This window comes from Alnus glutinosa, chromosome 10, assembly GCF_958979055.1.
Source record: "Alnus glutinosa chromosome 10, dhAlnGlut1.1, whole genome shotgun sequence".
NCBI lineage: Eukaryota > Viridiplantae > Streptophyta > Magnoliopsida > Fagales > Betulaceae > Alnus > Alnus glutinosa.
This window is the reverse complement of record NC_084895.1, coordinates 16,052,130-16,072,594: the sequence shown is the minus strand read 5'-3', so window position 1 is coordinate 16,072,594 and position 20,465 is coordinate 16,052,130. Positions and strand designations below refer to the sequence as shown.

General features: G+C 33.6%; 1 protein-coding gene across 1 annotated transcript; it reads left to right on the top strand.

Moving 5' to 3' along the window:
- Positions 1 to 12,633: 12,633 nt before the first annotated feature.
- LOC133878799 (putative disease resistance protein RGA4) lies at positions 12,634 to 18,708 on the top strand. The gene is made up of 3 exons (XM_062317337.1): positions 12,634 to 16,288; positions 16,398 to 16,556; positions 18,421 to 18,708. The coding sequence occupies exon 1, from the start codon at positions 12,733 to 12,735 to the stop codon at positions 14,611 to 14,613; it is 1,881 nt and encodes a 626-aa protein (XP_062173321.1). The 5' UTR covers positions 12,634 to 12,732; the 3' UTR covers positions 14,614 to 16,288; positions 16,398 to 16,556; positions 18,421 to 18,708.
- Positions 18,709 to 20,465: the final 1,757 nt, after the last annotated feature.

Genomic DNA, 20,465 nt, shown 5'->3' with positions numbered 1-20,465 from the left:
AGCTATTCATATTACTCTACTTTTGGTAGTTTTATATTCCAATACTTTAAGGTAATATTTTTTCTGACTGAAAAATATTAATATGCTTTTTCATTTGGGGTGTTAAAAAATTTGGTGCTCCGTATGGACAAACCACTTACTCCCGCGAAATTAAGTACGCCACGTGAGATTATTAAGCATGAACGGTAGGAGTAATTTAATCACTTAAGTTAGATGTTCATGAAATCTCATGTCACTAAAGTCATCAGGAATTTATTCCTGAATGTTTTAAAGCCAAAGTTTTATAAAGGTTGTTTATGAACATTTAGTAAGTTCAAACAAAACTTGACCAGCACCCAAATTGAAAAAGCTTTAAAGACAAACCTTTTACAGTTTCTAAAGTGTTTATAATCCCATTATGGGAATGAAGGATATTATAGCTTAGCTTAAGTCCCTAAAGATTGAGATTTTTGAGTCATTGTTGGTCTATTTCATTTTTTGAATTCTCTCTTCTAAGTGTAGAATTTTATCTTTTAATACACATAATGATAAATGGTTAGTAAGTGAACTTCTAACCATGTGTGTTCAAGAATATGAGAGAATCCATAGAGTGTTCACATGATTACTCATGTTAAGGGAAAGACCGATAAATGCAATCATGCCCAACAATTAAAATATGAGAATAAGATGCCAATAAAGTATTATGACAATCAAGATACCTATTTCTCATACAATAAGGAAAATTAAGGGCATATAAAGAAAGATTGCATGAAGTATGAGAAATGACTTAAAGATAAACTCATATATCTAGTATGTCGTGAATCTCTTTTAGTGACTCATTCAAATATGTTGTAGATTGATTATGGTTTAACAATCTACGTTGTCAACACAAATGCAGAGTCTTCTTAAAGTGAATAACACGTGTTTATAATTGGAGGTTGTTGGGATCTATAGGTTAATTTTAAAATTCAGTTATAATTTTGACCTCAAAAATTTTTATATTCCATAATCTTTTAGAAATTTATTTTCTAGTTTAGTCTGTTAAAAAATTTTAATTTTATTTTAAACTTGAAATTTTTCTTATTTTTGGGGTGGAATATTGGTTTGGGGTTTATTTAAAGTCTATTTAAAATTGACCTACATCCCAACTTTTGAAACAAAAATTATTTGTTTATTTCTGCATATTGATGTTGACGTAAAGTAGAGTCTCTGTGAATTCAAAATGCTCTTGTTATGACTTTGGAGATTGAAATATATCTCCTTATAGAAAATAAAAGTCGGTAAATAATAATTTACTGACTTTGGTACTTGTGTGGACTGCATTAGGGAAAACGTACCAACAAGACCACTAAATGTGCCAAATGGAGCCTTTTAAAATTCTTGAGATCATGTACATTGAAAGGTGTTGACCTTTGTCATACTCATTGCCTAAATGGTCAGAGATCTTTTTTTTTTTTTATCTCTTTTAGTGATGACCATATAAGGTTTATGTATTTCTATTTTCTAAATAATAAAGCTGATGTATTGAATGCTTTCAATACCTATAAGGAAGAAGAAGAGAAACAACATGAAGATCATAAGATTTGATATAGACAAAGAGTATTATGGTAGGTACACACAAAAGGGAAATGATTAGTAATATTAATCTGATATTACACTTATAGAGTAAAGCTTTAAAGACCGCTGTGAATATGTTAAACAGGATTCTATCTAAGGTTGTTCTTAAGACACCTTTTAAAGTATGAAATAAATAGAAGCCAAGTTTAAATTATTTACACATATGGGGTTGCCTTGCTAAAGAGGGGATTTATAATCCTCGCCTAAGGAAATTAAATTCAAGGACAACCAGCGGATCTTTTATAGGCTGTCTAGTAAACTCTAAGGGGTTTTAATGCTTTATTATCCTTCATATAATCCTAGAGTTGTTGATTGTAAAATTACTAGAGGATGTGGAACCTAGTGGGAGTGCTCATCCACACAAATTGGAATTTGAGGAAGTACGAGAGTTGGCCAAATCTCCTCCTCATAGAGGAAGATTGATTGTATTCAGAAAAAATCAGATTGATTATCCCAAGCCACAATTAGTTCTAGAACAACCAACTCATACAGAACAGGTTCAGAATGAATCTACTCTCCCATTGCAAAATGCAGAGAAAGCGGAATTAAGAAAATCCTTTAGAATAAGGAGACCAGCAATCTCTATAGATTATGTTGTATACCTCCAAGAGTCTAACTTTGATGTTGGACCTAAGGATGATCCAAGTATGTTTTCACATGCTATGAGTGGAGATAACTCCACATTGTGGTTCAATGCCATGAAGTAAGAGATAAGTCCATGGCTAAAAAGTCAAGCTAAACTCGTAGCCAATGGTTTTACTCGTAAGGAAGGCATTGATTATTATGAAACATTCTCTCCAGTGTTTAAGAATAGTTCATCAAGATAATCATAGCACTAGTAGCTCATTTTGACCTAGAGCTACATCAAATGGATGTGAGAACAACTTTCCTGAATGGGAATCTTAAGTAAGAGGTTTACATGAAACAACCAAAATGTTTTATAAATAACAGTGAGAAAGCTTGCAAATTAAAGAATTCTATTTATGGGCTGTGATGGATCTCTCATCGGTGATATACTTTTTACAAGGTTATTGTTTTATTGTTTATTGAAAACCTTGCTAATTAGTATATATACCTTAAGGTCAGTGGGAGTACAATAATCTTTCTAGTCCTATATGTAGATATTATTTTTGCAAGTGGTGATTTAGGTTTGCTACATAAAGTTCATTTCACAAAACTTTGAAATGAAGGATTAGGTGAAACCTCTTATGTCTTTTGATATAGAGATTCGCAGAGACATTTAGAATATTAACATTGTCTCGGAAGGCCTACATTGAAATTGTTTTGGGAAGATTTAGAATGAAGGATTATGCACCTTCAGTAGCAATTAAGAGGGACCAATTAAATACAGATTAATGTCCCAAAATGTATTGGAATAAGGGCAGATGAAAAGTTTTTTTTTTTTAAGCATCTGCATTATGCGACCTAATGCAAGGCTTGCATTAGACTTAACCATTTGACTGACAATAAGAATATTAGGTTAATAAAGTACTGCAAATATAGTCTTGCGGTATATGCAAGGAACCAAGAAGTACAACTTAACCTAAGGATACACTTTCCATTTGGAGGTGGTTAGTTCTTCAGATTTGAGTTTTGCTGATTGTGAAGATAGTAGAAAGTCTACTTTATGGTATATATCTTTTTATTGAGGGATATATCTTAGAGATGCAGTATGCAGACTATGGTTGCTACGTCTACCAAGAAAGCTAAAATTCTCGCGTGCTATGAAATTAGTACATAGGCATGATGGATGAGACATTTTGTTGAAAGTCTCAATATTGTCGATTTTTCAGTTAGACCATAAAGATACTATGCGGTAATTCTACTATAATCTTCTTTTATAAGAATAAAGAGTAGAAGCAGAAGTAAATCGACATCAAGTATCTCAGTATGAGAGATAACATTAAGAGACATAAAATGTCTATTGATCATATAAGTACTGAATTAATGATTGCGGATCCTATGACTAAAAGTTTACCGGTAAAGAAAGTATAAAGTCATGCGGAGTATATGAAACTCATTAATTCATTTTTTGCTCGGTTAAATTGGTTTGTCTTTTTTTGGTCTATAGACATAAAGTTATTATAATAAAGATTTTGTGCACATATGTTATTTTATTCATGAGGATAAATAAAGTTAGACCCGAATGACTTATAAGAAGTTCATTCATAAAGCTTGATTATCCATAAGGTACTCATGTAAGGAGTGTTTTACATTGTGATATACGGAAGGGATGACCTAATTTTATAATGGTTTTACTACCATGATTCATGTGAAACATTTCTTATCTGAGTTGGAGGATTCCATAAATGATTAGCCAAACTAAAGAACCTAATACCATAAGGTCATGTCTCATAAAGGCCAAGTGGGAGAATGTAAGATATTATTCCCTTATTTGGCCTTTATATCACATATTACGATGTTTATTATATTTTAATAAATAAATATAATATACGGTATTATGGTTATGGTAATTTCTATTAATTTAGATTACAGTAATGGAATCGTTTAATTGATTTAAAATCAATTAATAACATTGTTTCCTTAATGGGAGGAACAATACAGTATTTATCATATTTGAGGGTCCCTGACCTAACCTATAAATTAATAGCCTGTGTACACCATCAGTACGGCAATTCGGTAATAGGCATAGGTTAGAAGATCCATCAGATAACTTTTCTTGTTCTTCAGATGTATCGTGGAAACGCTTGAGCAACGATGGCTAGAGGTAAGCCTAGATCCTTGTCTTTTATTTTTCGCTACGCATGTTAGTTTGAGCATCATATATTTATATGATCTAACACTCTGCTCTTCCTGAAGACCTCTTAAATTTCCACTTTTTGTTTTTAGATGTAAGTTTTAGGGGTTTGTTTAAGGGTAACCTTTAAATTGTTAACCATACCTTTGATCAACACAAGAATACTTTTGGATCATTTTTTTCCTCAAATAATGCTGCCAAATCTTAATTAGTACAACAAAGTAATAGAATATTATGTTCATATGATCTGCCATGAGAGGAATATAAAGGGTAAATGGTTTTAATCACATAAACATCTATCACAAGAGTGCGTTGTACTGCAAAATTTCCCCATCTGCGATGGTTCCAGTGTCCATGTAATAGTTGACAGATTACAGATTTATAATGACTTCATCGTTACTTTCTAAACAAATTCAATCTTTTTTTTACAAAAATAAAAAATAAAAATAAGAACTTCCTCACATTTTTCCCTTTAGGCAAAACAAATCCATGAACGACTCTTTTTATTTAGAAAAAAATACACAATTTTTCCTCAATCTATCATCCATTATCAGCGTCTTCCCAAGCTACTAATTGTGTTAATGTTCTCTTAAAACACCAAAAAAATTTCAATGTTTCCCCCAAAGACTAAAAATAGACAAAAATAACCCTAAATTATTTTTAAGAAGACAATTCTTTTATTATTATTTTATTTTCAAGAAAATAACCTAACATTTTTCCCCACAATAGTTTCATCTTTTTTGAAAAAAAAAAATAAAAACTAAAATGTCACGTATGCAAAATTGGACAAAAGTTATACAATCAATCATTTCTCTTTGAATCCAGATAAGTGTCACCCCTTTATTAGAGTATTATAAATCACATTTACTAATATTTTACATTGTGAAAAATTGGCGCCAAATTTTGCACCTTTGTGTTTTTTAGGGCGACGAGGTTTGGGGCATGTTTGGTAACTCATGTTTTTTTAATATATTTTATCAGTTTTGGAAAACACTTTTTGGTGGATTTTTTAAATTCAAATTCTACTCAACTTTTATATAATTTTTTTTTTTTTAATTTGTCTCGGGTTTTTTTAAACTTTCCAAACATAATTTCAAAAAACAAAATTTTTCTGTATTCATAATTTTGAATATAATAAAGAATAATATAATACAATACAAAAGAATTGAACACCCAAACGAACCTTAGACAATTAGACATATGTGAGTAAGACGCGTACACCTCCGGTCTATATTTCTACTGTTCGATTTCTCTTACATTTTTTTTTGGCGTCCGATTCACGAGTAATGTTAGAAGTCATTCTTTTGTCACTATTGTGTCCTTCCAAGAATGATGTGGCTTTTAAAATCACCACTTGATCAAAATTCAATTACAATCAATCACAAGCTTAATAGTGATTTTAAAAGCCACATAATTTTTAAATGGATACAAAAATGACAAACGAATGGCTTCTAGCATTACTCCCGATTCACTAGCCACTACAGCGGGACAAGGTTTTATTAGTCCTTGACAAAAAGCCACAATTACCCTTCATCAGGAAAGTGAATTTCAAAGTTAACGACAGCCATATCAACATCCTGAAACATATCAATTACCCGTCTTCATCTGAAATCTCTACACTCAATTACGTGGCAAATGTTTAATTGATACAAAGGAATAAAAAAAGGAGAAATGATTAAAAAAAAAACGAACGAGATAAAATTATCATTCAATTTGATATAATTATTATTAAATTTTTATCCAACGAAAATTTTAAAAGTCGCATAATATTTAAAATGATACAAAGAAAATATTTCTAAATTTTAAAATAGATGTGTTTGGTGTTATGTTCTTGTTCAAATTTGTTGCAAATTCATCATTGAATCTGTAAAACTATATAATATAAATTTGCACATTTATAAACCAAAAATATAAAAGGGGATGAAATTAAATATTTCTTATGTCAAACAAAAGGAAAAAAAAAAATTAAAAATTCTACCACTCTCAAATTGGGAGGAAAAAAAAAAAATCAATCTTCCAGTAAAATTAATCCTATAATGTCCATTTAAATATATGATCAATTCACATCAAATTCTTTTGATATTAAGACACTAGTGCAGAATTTGTTGTTCATTTCATATCACACTAAACTGAAAAACTCTGTTGTGATATTAGTTGCGATATTTGTTGAACTTATTTTCAGGATTTGTTGTGATATTTGTTGAACTTATTTTCAGTTCATTTCGCAGCCTATAATGTTTTTTATTTTTTTATTTTTTAAAGCTTTTCAAAAAATATAACAAAAAAATACTTGTTTTAGGTGATATGGCAATCAATCGTCTAACATAACACTGATGTGGCATGAGAGGGTAAACTTACGTGGTATTTGGGATAGATGTCAACTTTTTAAAGGTGTTTAGTGGCATTGACATGGTCTACTATTAGTTTTTGGACAAAAATTTGGACAGAAATATTATTTTCGTCTTTAGCCAAAACTAAGGTACTATCTAAGATACGAAATTAACCATATGGAAAAAAAAAATAATGAAGTTAAACCACTTGAGACAAAAACGTATTTAATTCTCTATTTTATCTCAAGCATTTATCTAAAAAGTAGCTGCTGTGTCACGTGTTGTCATATCAGTTAAACTCGTTTGAGCCGTTTTGGTTAAAACGGCTCTAATTAGAGCCGTTTTAGTCCAAAACGACTTAAGACGAGATTTACCAACCCTATGGTTTGAGTCGTTTTGAAAATGGCTCAAACTGTTTTGAGTCGTTTTTAGACCTTAAAATGACTTAAAAAAATGGTTCAAAAAACTATTTTTTTCGTAGTGAATGCTCCCAACATCAGAAAGTTAGCTGATTGTGGCTTTTTGATGGCTAAGCACATTGAGGAAACCTACCGCAAGCCCAACACCAAGATGCTTTGAAGTAATAAACTCATTTTGCAAGATCATGATCCCCATTTAAAAATCGAGTCTCCTATATATTATTATAACTCTTCCAATTATATATATTAGGTATGTCATTGTAGTTAGAATGATCTTGTATGTTCTTCATATCCTAGCTTAGTGTTATTGGGAATAGCATGGTTATGATTTCCATTTTCCACGATTCTCAAATCGGGTTATAAATTTGTTTCTGAGCATGATTCTCAAATTGGATTATAGTTTGAGGACCTTAATCTCTGATAAATTAACTCGTTGATTTTATTAATATTTTAGTGTTTCTAAATAAACACTAACAATTAGATAAAATAGATAACACCCAACTATTTATAAAACTTCATTTTTAATAATAATAATAATAATAAAACAAATCTTAATCTTAATTTATATAAAAAAAAAAAATCTTAAAATAGAAGAAAAAGAATTTTATTTAGCCCTTAAATTTTCATATGATAATTTAGATTTACTCCTTAGGTTTAAAAGCATTATTCATCTAAAAGATAATTCATAACAGTCAATTAGTCAACGGAGAGATCTCTTTTATGTGTACAAGTCTCTTTTGTATGTTTTTTTTGTGTCCTTAAAATTTCTATCGGTTCAGATTGTCAATGGATTTTAAAAGCTCTTTTGAAATTGCCAACTACTTGAAATTCTTTAAAATTACTAAAGAAATATAAAATTCTTATATTTTAAAGAAATATATTGTGTAAAGGCCATGTGGGTAGAGTCATGAGACATTAAATTAAAGAAAAAAAATTTCTCTCAAAAATTGGGGGAACATTTTTTCAAACCAATTTATTAAACTGACATGCTATCACATGCATTTTGAACCAACGTCAAGTCAATAGACTAGATTGAGTATATATATATATAAATTCAACCAAATTTTGAAGAAAAATTTCGTTCAAAATTAAATATAGGTTGTTATGTTCTCTAAGCTCCAGTTAATATAAAGGTTTTGAATAGTTAATTAATGGAACAAATACAATAATTAAAAACGGCTAATATCCTTAAAAAAATGGTCAGCCACAAAACATAAGATTTTAATGACGACTTTGCATGCATGAAATTGTTATCGAAGCAACAAATTAATGCGACCCCCATAGTTGTTGTGGCCACGTGTTTCAACGCAATTAGCCTCCAAATAATCTTACAACTACTTAGAAGTCTATGTTTGCTTGTCCGTTTGAGTTTATTTTCGTTATTTTTTGTTTTATGGAAATTTTTAAAAATATGTGATGACAAACTTGAGAAAAATATTTGAATTTTTTTTTTTTAAAAAAAAAATAATAATAATAACAAATAAAATATGAATAGAGAAAGATCCAGTGTAATTCATTCCCATATTACTTAGAGCACTAGCCGCAGACACCTAAACATTTTCTTTAAATTTAGAGAATAAAACTATCTTTTACTTCTCTATCTAAAATCACTCTACAATAACTTTCCTTAATTTTTTCTTAACCCATTAAAATATTATTTTTACTTTTACTTTTTTCTTTCTTTATTATTTCTTTTCTTTTCTCACAGTCTCTCTCTCTCCATCGGCTCCTTTCGTCTGACTTCTCTCTCTCATCTCTGTATTCGTCTCTTTCTCTTTTTTTCTTTGTAAATTTTCTTCGTCTCTTTCGCTTCCTCTTTGACACCAACCACTGTCTTCATCTCTCTCTTTTTTTCTTTGTAAATTTTCTTCTTCTCTTTAACTTCCTCTTTGACACCAACTGCAAAGAGAACATTTCTGAAGCCTTTGGTTATTGTTGATGTCAAATTTCAAATATGACACGTGGCAGCTTCTGATTAGTCTCTGGACTCCGAGTTGACTGGAGCGCAAAACCTTGGAACGATTTCCTCCACGCCCTGCAAAACAGAAGGACCGGCGGGGTTTCCGGCCGAGCCCCTCCGACGGTCAAATTAGAATGGATTTGAAGATGGAGGGTGGAAAATCTTTTAGATCAGAGAACCTGGAGATGTTTTTTCTGGATCTTCCCCCTTCTCCTTGTTACTTCTTATATCTTTTTTCTTCCTTAGTCCGTATTGCTATTTATTACTCTGAGATGCTCATCTTTTCCTTATTAATTCCCTTCGACGGTCTCAAATGATCATCTCACGCCGCAATTTGTGCTTTTCTGGATGGCGGCGATTGTCTTTTGCCAGCTGGATCACTGCTTTTTATGAAGTGATTTCCCCATTAAAACCTTCATTTAATGTTTCACTGCTCCTCCTTTCCTCTCCGGACTCTCCCTGTTATAGCCGTTGGGCTCTGCGCTTGTCCTGGGTCACCAAAAGTTTTTTTTTTATAAATTTCCCTAACAGTTATGGTTTTGGGTTTTCTTGAATTTGGGAGATCGGAGTATGTCTGCAGGTGTTGGTGTTATTGGGTTCATCATTTTTCTTTTCTCAACTCTCTTTCTCAAATCTATCTACGGGTGTTGATGTTATTGGGTTGTTTGATGCTGATTTTATTTGGGTTGAATTTTTGGAGTGTTTATGACTTGAACTTTTCGGGTGCGTAAGAAGAAAGGGAATGAGCTGGTGCTATAGCCGTTGTTCAAGAATGGCTTTTGTTCAATCTATTGGAGTTTCATCGCTTGCTCCCCTCGGTATCAAAAGAAAGAAGGAGAAGAAAGAAGGAGAAGAAAGTGGGAGACGTGAGAGAAGAGAGAGCCTTGCCGTGAAGGAGAGAGAGAGAGAGTCAGACTTTTTTCATTAAAAAAAGTGATTGGGTAAATACCTCAAAACTGTAAATTTGAGGTATTTATTGTGGGGTGATTTTTGTGAGTTTTTATGACATTTTCCTAATATTTAGGGAAGGAAACCAATATAGGGAGATTGTTAATAGTGCTCTTAGAGCACTAGCAGCAGGTTCTCAATTATTTTTCCTATTTTAGAGAAAATTTAGGGAATCAAATCACTTTTTTTTTTTTTTATACAAAAATACCCCACAACAGTTTCCATTAATCCCCCAACTCACCCCCTCTCTTCTCCACCTAAACTTTCTCCCCCCACGCACAACCCACCTTCCGGTTCTCTCTCAGATTTTTTTTATTTTTTATTTTTTCAGTCTTCTTCTCCCTCTCATCTGTCTCTCTTCTTTCTTTTCTTTTTTTTTTTTTTTCGTCTTTCTCTCCCTTTCTCTCTCTCGTCTCCATCTTCTTCCTATTTTTTCTATCTATTTTTTTTCTTTCTTCCATAAACTCTTCTCTCTCCGTCTTTTTTCTCTCTCTTGTCTGCATCTTCTTTGAGGTTGAGGAATGAGGACGACTGAATGAGAGAGGAGAGAGCTGTTTTTTTGAGGTTGAAGAATGACGATGCGTAGAGGAGAGAAGAGAGAGAAACGTTTTTTTTTATTAAAATAATATGTTGGGAAGCTACAGGGAAGCACCGTAGCTTCTCAAGGATCCTCATCTAAAATGAGGAAGCTGTTGTGGCTCGTATTTTGCATATTTTTTTTAAATTTTCCCTATTTTAGGGAGTAAAACTATTTATAAGGCATCTGCTACTAGTGCTCTTACAATTTGGTTAAATGTGATAGAGCCCTTGTGAGCCCACCTGCCCGGATAATTTAGGGAATCAAACCATTTTTTTTTTCTTATACAAAAACACTCCACAACAACTTCTTTTATCTTTCCCTATATATTAAAATAATATTTTTTTTTTATCTTTTATTTTAGTTTTTTTATTCATTTCTTTTATTCTCTCTCCTTATCTTTTACTTTAGTTTTTTATTATTATTAAAATATTGTATTGGGAAGCACTGTAGCTTCCAAAGGATGATCCTCTAAAATAGGGTAACTGCTGTGGCTTGATTTTTTGTGACTTTTTTCAAATTTTTCCTATTTTAAAGAACAGAACTATTTATAGGGCATCTGCTACCAGTGCTCTAAAAAGTCCTTTCACAATTGTCTGCCCTAAGGTGTAGAAGAGCACCAAAAAAATAGTTTATGCAGATAAAAAACATAAACTATTTTATGCCTCATAAAAGCTTTTTATTTTTTTATTTTTTTAAAAAAATATCTTTAAAATTACTATTAGTTCAGATTGCCAACTACCAAAAATTCTCTTTTAAAATGCCAACTACTTGCCAACTACCGAAAATTCTATTTTAAAATTGCCAACTACTTGCCGACTATCAAAAATTATCTTTTAAAATTGCCAACAACTTGCCCACTACCGAAAATTCTCTTTTAAAATTGCACACTACTTGGCAACTATCGAAAACTCTCTTAAAATTTGTCAATTGTTTAATGTTTCATATCTTTATGTGTTTATTTATTTATTTTAATTATTAATTTTTTATTATAGTGATAAATGACCAGTTGTCAATGTAAACACCAAGCTGGCACGCACTATACGAGTAAGTGATTATGCTTAATGGGTTATAGTGCGTTTGAGATTGCGATTTTTTAGAGAAAAAGTACGATTTTAAATCAAATCGCATAAAATGAACCGTTTGAAAACTGTGTTTTTAAAAAATTACGATTTGAAAACGCAGAAAAGTGCTTATTCAAATCGCAGGCAATGTGATGCTTTTTTGAAAACGCAGTATTTTAAAAGGTTAAACAATGATTTTAAAGACCAAACTGCGATTTTGCCAAACACTTAACTACGTTTTTAAAAATCATTTTTTTCAATCGCACATTTTAAAATTGCTATTTTTAAATCGCACTTTTTAAAATCGCAAACCCAAACGGACTCTAATTAGAATCTATGCTTTTTTAAAAGAGTTACTGTGTTACTGTGTTGTCATAATTTTGCAATTCTTTTTTTAAAAAAGAAATAAAGAAAAAAGTTCTAAAAAAAGTCTTAGGAACTTAGATTATTCCTAATGAGCTTTTTATTTCAAATTTTTTGTTAAATTGGGTGAAAAGTTTAAAAAAATCAACTTCAACAAGTTTTCTATAATTTTTTTATTTTGACTCTCGTTAGAATTTCACTCTAAATTTAACTCACAAATTTTATGAAAGTTTTATCCCAAAATTATTGAATCCTTCAAAAGACTAGAAAATATTTTATTTCAAATTTCTTAAAATAGACTAAAAAAGAAAAATTCACATTATAAAAATAAAAAACAAATTAAATTAACAAATAATTTCAAACACAAAATGCCACGCTAGCATTTTTGCTTAAAATAAGATTATTTTTGTTAATTTACTAAAAAATAAAATTTTAAAAATAACTTTACATAAAAACTCAAATGTCATAGTTAAATAGAGGAAAAAAAAAAATCAACATTATTCTCATCTGTAGACAGCTGGCTGGCACGAACATAAATAATTGTCTCTCTACGATTTCTACCCTTCAAAGTTCAAAGAAAGAGCGCTTGACTTTTGAGAAAAAAATTATCATCTGTCATTCTTCCACGTACACTTCTCAAAACACGTCCTTCAACTACGATCCCTCAAGATCGAGCGCTTGAGTTTTGAGCATTCCTTCACTCACCATCAGGATCTAATGGCCGAACAACTTCTCCTCGTCCCTGCCGAGCAAATCATTGAGACTTTGGGCTCACTGGCTGCCAATAAGATCGCATTGCTCTGGGGTCTCAAAGATGAGCTTCAAAGCCTGACCGACACCGTTTCAACAATCAAAGACCTGCTTCTGGATGCGGAGGAGAAAAATGCTGCAGGAGACCCAGCAGTTAGACGTTGGCTCGGAAGGCTAGAAGATGCCATGTATGATGCGGATGACTTGCTGGATGCTGTTTCCACTGAAGCTCTACGGAGGGAAATACTGACCCGTGATGACAAGGCCAAACAGGTACGCGTTTTCTTTTCCAAATCAAACCAACTTCTCTATCGTCTTAAAATGGCCCCTAAGATTAAGGCCATGAGAGAGAGGTTACATGCCATTGACGCCTATAGGGAGAGATTCCACTTGAAGGTACGCCCTATGGAAACAAGTGTCGGGGGAAACAGGGGTAACACGCATTCTTTTGTACGTGCGGAAGCAGTTATTGGCCGAGACGATGATAAGAAGGCTGTTATCCACCGTCTGCTGGACTCCAACGTTGAAGACAATGTTTCAATCCTTCCAATTGTTGCCATCGGTGGATTGGGAAAGACTACACTCGCTCAACTCATTTTCTACGATGACCAAATCCAAAACCATTTTCAGCTCAAAATGTGGGTGTGTGTCTCTGATGCCTTCCACATTAAAAATATTGTTGAAAAAATCTTAGAAGCTGCAACAGACCAGAAACCAGAACCTGCTGAAATGAATACATTGGTACGTAAACTTAAAAAAGAAATCGATGGAAAGAAATACCTGCTCGTGTTGGATGACGTGTGGAATGAGGATTATGGAAAATGGTCTGAATTGAAAGTAGTGCTGATGGGTGGTGCAAGCGGCAGTAAAATATTAGTGACTACACGCAGTGAAATCGTTGCAAGAATTAGTGGGACAGTTCAATCATATTTCTTAAAGGGTTTAAAGGAAGACGAGTCATGGTCTTTATTGAAGCAATTGGCATTTGAGAAAGGACAAGAGCCGGAGGAGACTTCAAGCATGGCAGCGGTTGGGAGGGAGATACTAAAAAAGTGTTCTGGCGTCCCACTGGCCATAAGGACAATTGGAAGTTTACTACGCTTCAAAAATTCAGAAGCAGAGTGGTCATCTTTTAAGGAGAATGAACTCTCACAAATACGTCAGAATGAAAATGACATCTTCCCAACTCTGAAGCTGAGTTATTATCATCTTCCTTCACATTTGAAGCACTGCTTTGCTTACTGCAGTTTGTTTCCAAAAGATTACGAGTTTGATAAATTAATATTGGTTCAGCTCTGGATGGCACAAGGGTTTGTCAAGTCTTGTGATGGTCATAACCGATGCTTGGAAGAGGTTGGCAACGACTATTTTATGGATTTACTATGGAGATCATTCTTTCAAAAAGCCAGAAAAGATGAGTTTGATAATGTAATTACATGCAAAATGCATGACCTGATGCATGATCTTGCCATATCAGTGGCAGGATCGTTGATCACCACAATAGATGATACCATATTAGACGATAAGAAGAGAAGCCTTTACGAGAGAACTCGTCATGTCTCAGTTGTTGGTTCATCAATTACAACTTCATTGTATAAAGCAAGTAGGATACGAACATTTCTTTGTGATTATCTCACTGTCTTCAACATTTTAGATTGTGAAGCAATTATTTCAAGTTCCAAGTTCTTGCGCGTGCTGGACCTGCACCGGAGAAATCTCGAACTTCTGCCAAGCTCTATTGGAAAGTTGAAGCATTTAAGATATTTTGATCTTACTTGTAACGAGAATCTTAAGAAGCTACCCAATTCTATATCCAGGTTACAGAATTTGCAGACACTAAAACTCTGATTTTGTAAAAATCTTGAAGAATTGTCAAGCTCTATTGGTGAGTTAAAGCATTTAAGATATCTTGATCTTAATTGGAATGAGAATCTCAAGAAGCTACCCAATTCTATGTCCAGGTTGCTGAATTTGCAGACGCTATAACTCTTATATTGTTTAAAGCTTGAAGAATTGCCGAGAGAAATGAAAGAATTAGTCAATCTCAGGCATCTTGAGATAGATGGATGTCATCAGTTGACTTATATGCCACGTGGATTGGGGCTACTCACTAATCTCCAGACATTATCAAACTTTGTGGTCCACAAGGATCCTCTCTTTCAGCATAGCAGTGGGTTAAAAGAACTAAAAGGACTAAATAACCTAAGGGGAGAGTTAGATATTCAAAATCTGAGACATGGAAAAGATGGTGCGTCAGAATATAAAGAAGCAAATTTAAAAGAGAAACAACATCTTCATGGTTTGCATTTAGAGTGGAGTAATGAAGAAGGTGTCAATGCTTCAGACGTTAATGTTGATGATGAGATGTTATTGGAAGTCCTCCAACCGCATCCAAATCTGAAAAGGCTTTGTTTAAAAGGCAATTGGGGTTCAAGGCTTCCAAGTTGGCTTTTCTCGCACACAAATCTTGTTTCATTGGAATTATCAAACTTCACGAAATGCCAATACCTGCCACCATTGAGTCAACTGCCTTCTCTCAAATTTCTTGTGCTTAGCGATATGAATGCTATGGAGTACATATCAGACAGTGGTGACAACAATGAGTTCTCTTCTTCTTTTTTCCCATCTCTCAAGGCGATCTACCTCATAAATTGCCCTAATCTCAAGGGGTGGTGGAGGAGGAGGGATTCTTCTGTGGAGGTCAATAGTGATAGTCATAATTCCATTGAAAATACAGAGCATCCTTTACTCCCTTCCTTTCCTTGTCTCTCAAAATTAATTATCTTGAATTGCCCTATGTTGACTTCCATGCCAACGTTTCCACATCTTGAAGAAATGTTGTACCTTAAGAATGCTAGCTGGAAGCCACTGCAACAGACAATGATGTTGAATATGGGAGCACCGCAAAGCCCAACGTCAACAGCAACAGCCTCCTCTTCATCCACTCCTCTCTCGAAATTGAAGTGTATAAGTCTACATTCCATTGAAGATCTAGAAACGCTGCCAGAGGAGGGGTTGAAGAACCTCACTTCTCTCAAGTTTTTAATGATACGGACATGCAATAGATTAAATTCTCTCTCCCCAGGTGTACAACATCTCGCTACTCTTCAAGACCTGGATCTTTATGATTGTCCTGAGCTTGAGCTAGCCAATGTTGAGGATGAGATGCAATGGCAAGGTCTTAAGAGCCTCCTCTCTTTGTACTTTTCACATCTTCCGAAATTGGTCTCTCTCCCATTGGGGCTTCAACATGTGACCACTCTACAAGAGCTCCTGATTTCAGATTGTGAAAACTTGACGGCTATACCAGAGTGGATCCACAACTGCACATCACTTCAAGGGCTTGAAATTGTTGGATGGTCCAGTTTGACATCACTGCCCGAAGGAATGCGTAGCCTAACGTCTTTGCAGAGGCTGGAAATTAACTGTCCCATCTTATTGCAAAGATGCAAGAGAGAAGCAGGTGAGGATTGGCCCAAGATTGCTCACATCCCAAAGTTGGAATTACAGCATTCGAATTCAGGTATAGACTCATCATTTTATCTTAATCCTTGGTGGAAATTTAAGTACCCACCTTCACCATCATTTTCTTCATTTCTTTCTCTCAGTATTCCTTGGTTGTCAAATTCCAGGTACAGAACCAGCTAAAGAAAAGAAGAAACAGAGGATTTGGAGCATATTCAAAAAATCCAGGGGGTTGAATTCATGATTCTTCACATATCCGGAGAAACAATTAGCCTGTATTCTTGCTCTTCCCACCACCTCTCTGCTGTCATCTCAAACAAAAGACAGTAAGTCAAATCGCTCATCAAGATCCTTGCTCACCCCTGCACCATGGTGTGCGAGTTGTATTGTGCAGGATGTGGGTACTTAAATATCAGAAGTTTGATATTTTTTAGAAGAAAAAAAGAAAAGTACAATCTTTCTTTTAAGAGTAGAACTGAACAAATGCAAAGATGTTTGGTTGAATTTGAAATTATATTCATTATGTTTAGGTGAAGGTTTTAAAAGCACAAAGCATGTGGAGGCAATCAGGAACTAATTGATTAAGCATTTCTTTCTTTAAGTAGTTGTTTGGTATTCTTTAGATTGAGTAGCTGTGATGTAGGAATTCATGTACTGGAGGAAGAGTATTGGCAGTAACTCATGAGAGAATTTATAAACGACTATAAAAAGATGTGGTGGTAGTTTGGTAAGTGGATCTGGAAGTACTTGGATAGAAGGATTCTTTGAGTTCAGTTTGGTTAGAGTGAAATATAGAAAGTTGCTAGGGAAGCATTGAAGTCATCTCAGACAACTAAACTGTGTAGCATTTCAGATTATTCACGTAAGTTATGTTGATGTACATGTTGATGCAGGGTATCGTGTAATTGAATATTGGGTGGTGCTTCAGTTTAGGCTTTGGGTGTAATTGATTAGTGGTTCAGAGAAAGTGTAAGAGTGAGGTATCGTGTCTTTTTCCAGATTATTCACATAAGTTAGTTTCATTGATTTGGAAGCACGCTCATGACTAAATAATTGCTTCTGTGGTGTTTTAGGTGAAAATGGAATCAGATGTTGGTAGTAAACAGAAGAAGAACAAAGTTTGTACCATTTTTGTTTTCCTTTTTCCCCTGTAAGCATTAAGATGTCTAAATACTGTTGATGAAAAAAATTCTGTTGTTCAAATTTATATAAGACGGCAAAATATCATCCACTGTTTCAAATTCTAGTTTTCTGTTATATGAAAACAAAAGAAAATTTTGATGGTAAAGCTTGATAAAACCATAACAGGATGGACATCATGATAAAATTCAAGTTATTGCTCTATTTTGTAATAGCTTTTATGTTCCACCAATGGTTTTTATTACAATAGTAACACTTTCAGTTTTTTTTTTCTTAATTTCTTGTTGGAACAGCATTGTGTGCAACATGATCTCTGTCTCTCTTTCATCTTGTGTTATTCTGGATGTACTTGAGTCAATATGCCAATCTTCAATAACTGTGGGCCTACTTGCTGGGATATGTCAAGTTTGGTTTATGTGGTTCATGTGATTGGGTACCTTGAAATCTAATGTCTACGGTAATACGATTTGGAGGTAGCAAATGTCACTAAATGGTGATCATCTTGGATTCGTAAGTAAAGAAACAATAAAGAATAGCTAAGTTGGTAGGCCACTATAGTGGAAATAGGCTGATAGCAAGCATTTTCTGTTACACATAATTGAAGTACAAAACATGCAAAATTGCAGTTTCATGTTAACAATAAGTTCTGTAATTCTGCAGAATGAATGATGCTTCTCTTTTTGGGAGACACTCGTTTTCATGTTGAATTCATCTTATGTTATAAATTCTGAACCTCTGATTGCTATCACAATCATGATGCTGTAATAAATTCATTTTAGCATTGACAATCTCCTTTAATGTTTAATGTTTTCTGTTTTATTTGAGACAGAACTATCAAAAAAAAGTTAAAATTTGTGGTAGATTGGAAGTGAAATCTAAAATCTTCAGATTCTTGTCTTAAATTATGGGCTTAATTGATCTTCTAAATCCCATTGTAGCGTTAAACCATAGTTTAAATTTTTTCCCGCAATTCAAGGGGATCAAAATAAATTTCTGCATGGTAACAATAGAAATTGTTCTCACATGCATTTTTGCAATATTTGTTTGCAGGTCAACGATGGCTTTTCTGTTATGGAAAATTTATTACCCTATAAACGTTTAGCTGATGGATCCAAAAGAGTACTCAGATTCCTTATTTTCTCAGTGCACAGGTAAAGCTGTTTACCTGAAAAAACATGTTTAACTGCAACCAGTGTTTAGAAATTGGCAGGGTCGAGAGACGGCAGTGTAATGTTCTTGTGAATTGATTACATTATGTTAATGGAAACCCCAAAACCTTTACCTAACTACACCCTTAAATTTAACGGTCATCGGGGTATGCCAAAATAACAATGTAGTTATTGTAGTCAAATTTCGTCAAAATACTTGACGGATTCTATTAGTGTGTCACATCATTATATTGACACGTGTCACTCTTTTCTAAAAAAATATAAATATATAAAATTTAAAAATTTAATTTTTTAAAAAAAAGGGGAAAAAAAAAAAAAAAAAAAAAAAAAGAAAGAAAGGGGGTGGCCTAAGAGCCACTCCCACTGGCATTGATTTTGTATTTATCCAAAAAAAAAAAAAAAAAAATTAAAAAAAAAAAGATAAAAATTTAAAAAATCAGTAGGCTAATATGAAAAGGACCATATTTCTCCTTTTATATATATATATATGATAGAAGTTAAGGCTAAAATATATTTTCCTCTTATATATATACAAAAGAAAAGGCTGATATAGGCACGGATATTGTGGAAAGATTTTTATGATGAGCGGGCGAGTAGAACCACAAATGCTATTGTCCATGGCCAAGTACATGAATATATAGCTAGTGGCACGTTTTTGTAATTAGATTTGGCATTCGTCTTTGTTGTACCATCCCAAGTACATGGCCAAGAGATTTCAAAGCCCCATAGCTTCACTGGTGCTGTACGTATAAATGTTTTTCTTTCGGTAAGGTTTTAGTGCTTAATTTCGGACCATTTTATAGGAAAAATAAAAATAATTACAACGTTGCTTAAAATAATCATTATTCTTTAATTAATTCCAAAGCATCTTCTTTCAACGATATGCAGCTCATAAGAGATTACGGTCAAATTTTGTTTTTCTATTCATTCTAACGGTCAACACTAACAAAGAGGCCTCTTAGTTACAAAATAATAGTTTGATTTATCAAATTAAGTGTTACGCCTGTCGCTTTGTGAGACTTTTTTAAAAAATGTAGTGAAAAGGTTTTTTTATATTTTTTAAATTGTTTTACTTTTTCATAATTGTAAAGTGGTAATTTAGGCATTTTAAGTGTCAAAAGTAGGGGTATTTTGAAAAAAAAAAAAAAAAAAAAAAATCATTAAAGTTGTCACATGCAACGCACATGACCAAATGAGCTGTTTTTGGGCCAAGCCTATTTTTATGGGCCAAATCTCAAATTGGTTGGTTTTGAAATAAAACTTTAAGGGGGCTGCTACACTTACACTCAAAATTTACACCCAAATTTTTACACCATGATGTAGCGTTCACATTAGTATTTTTTCTTTTGGTCTTCTTCTTAGGCACACAAGGAAGATCGGTGCCCCCAAACCACCCGGCACCACCACCCCGGAACACGAACCGCCCGGCACCACCACCCTGGAACACGCCGGCACTGCCACCTCCAAGACAGTCACCGCTGAGCATCCATTTCCGAAGGCCATTTTCGGCCGATCGTCCATTTTCGAAGGCCATGGACAGGCAGCAACTGAGCTCAGGAAAGATCCGGCCGGAACCCACACACGGCGGCGTGGGTTTGACAGATTCGGCCGGAAAACCTCGCTGTCCAGATCCCGAACCACATAGATCCAGCCGAGCGTTCCGCCTCGCCATCCCGATCTCCACGGCCTTCCAAATCCTGTCGTCCCAAGCTTCTTCGCCAGCCGGAGAGAGAGAGAGTTTTTTTTTAAAAAAAAAAAAAAAAAAAAAAAAAAAAAAAAAAAAAAACTGATGTGAAAATTCCACATCAGGGTGTAAAAAATTGGGTGTAAAAGTTTGGGAGTAAGTCTAACATTTTCCAAACTTTAATACACGCATCCAGCTCTCCCAAGGCGAATGAAGTGCGAATAATGTCTTCAAACGCTCTA

Excerpts from the sequence above, each read along its gene's own strand:
- LOC133878799 (XM_062317337.1), top strand. The coding sequence starts at position 12,733 with ATGGCCGAACAACTTCTCCTCGTCCCTGCCGAGCAAATCATTGAGACT.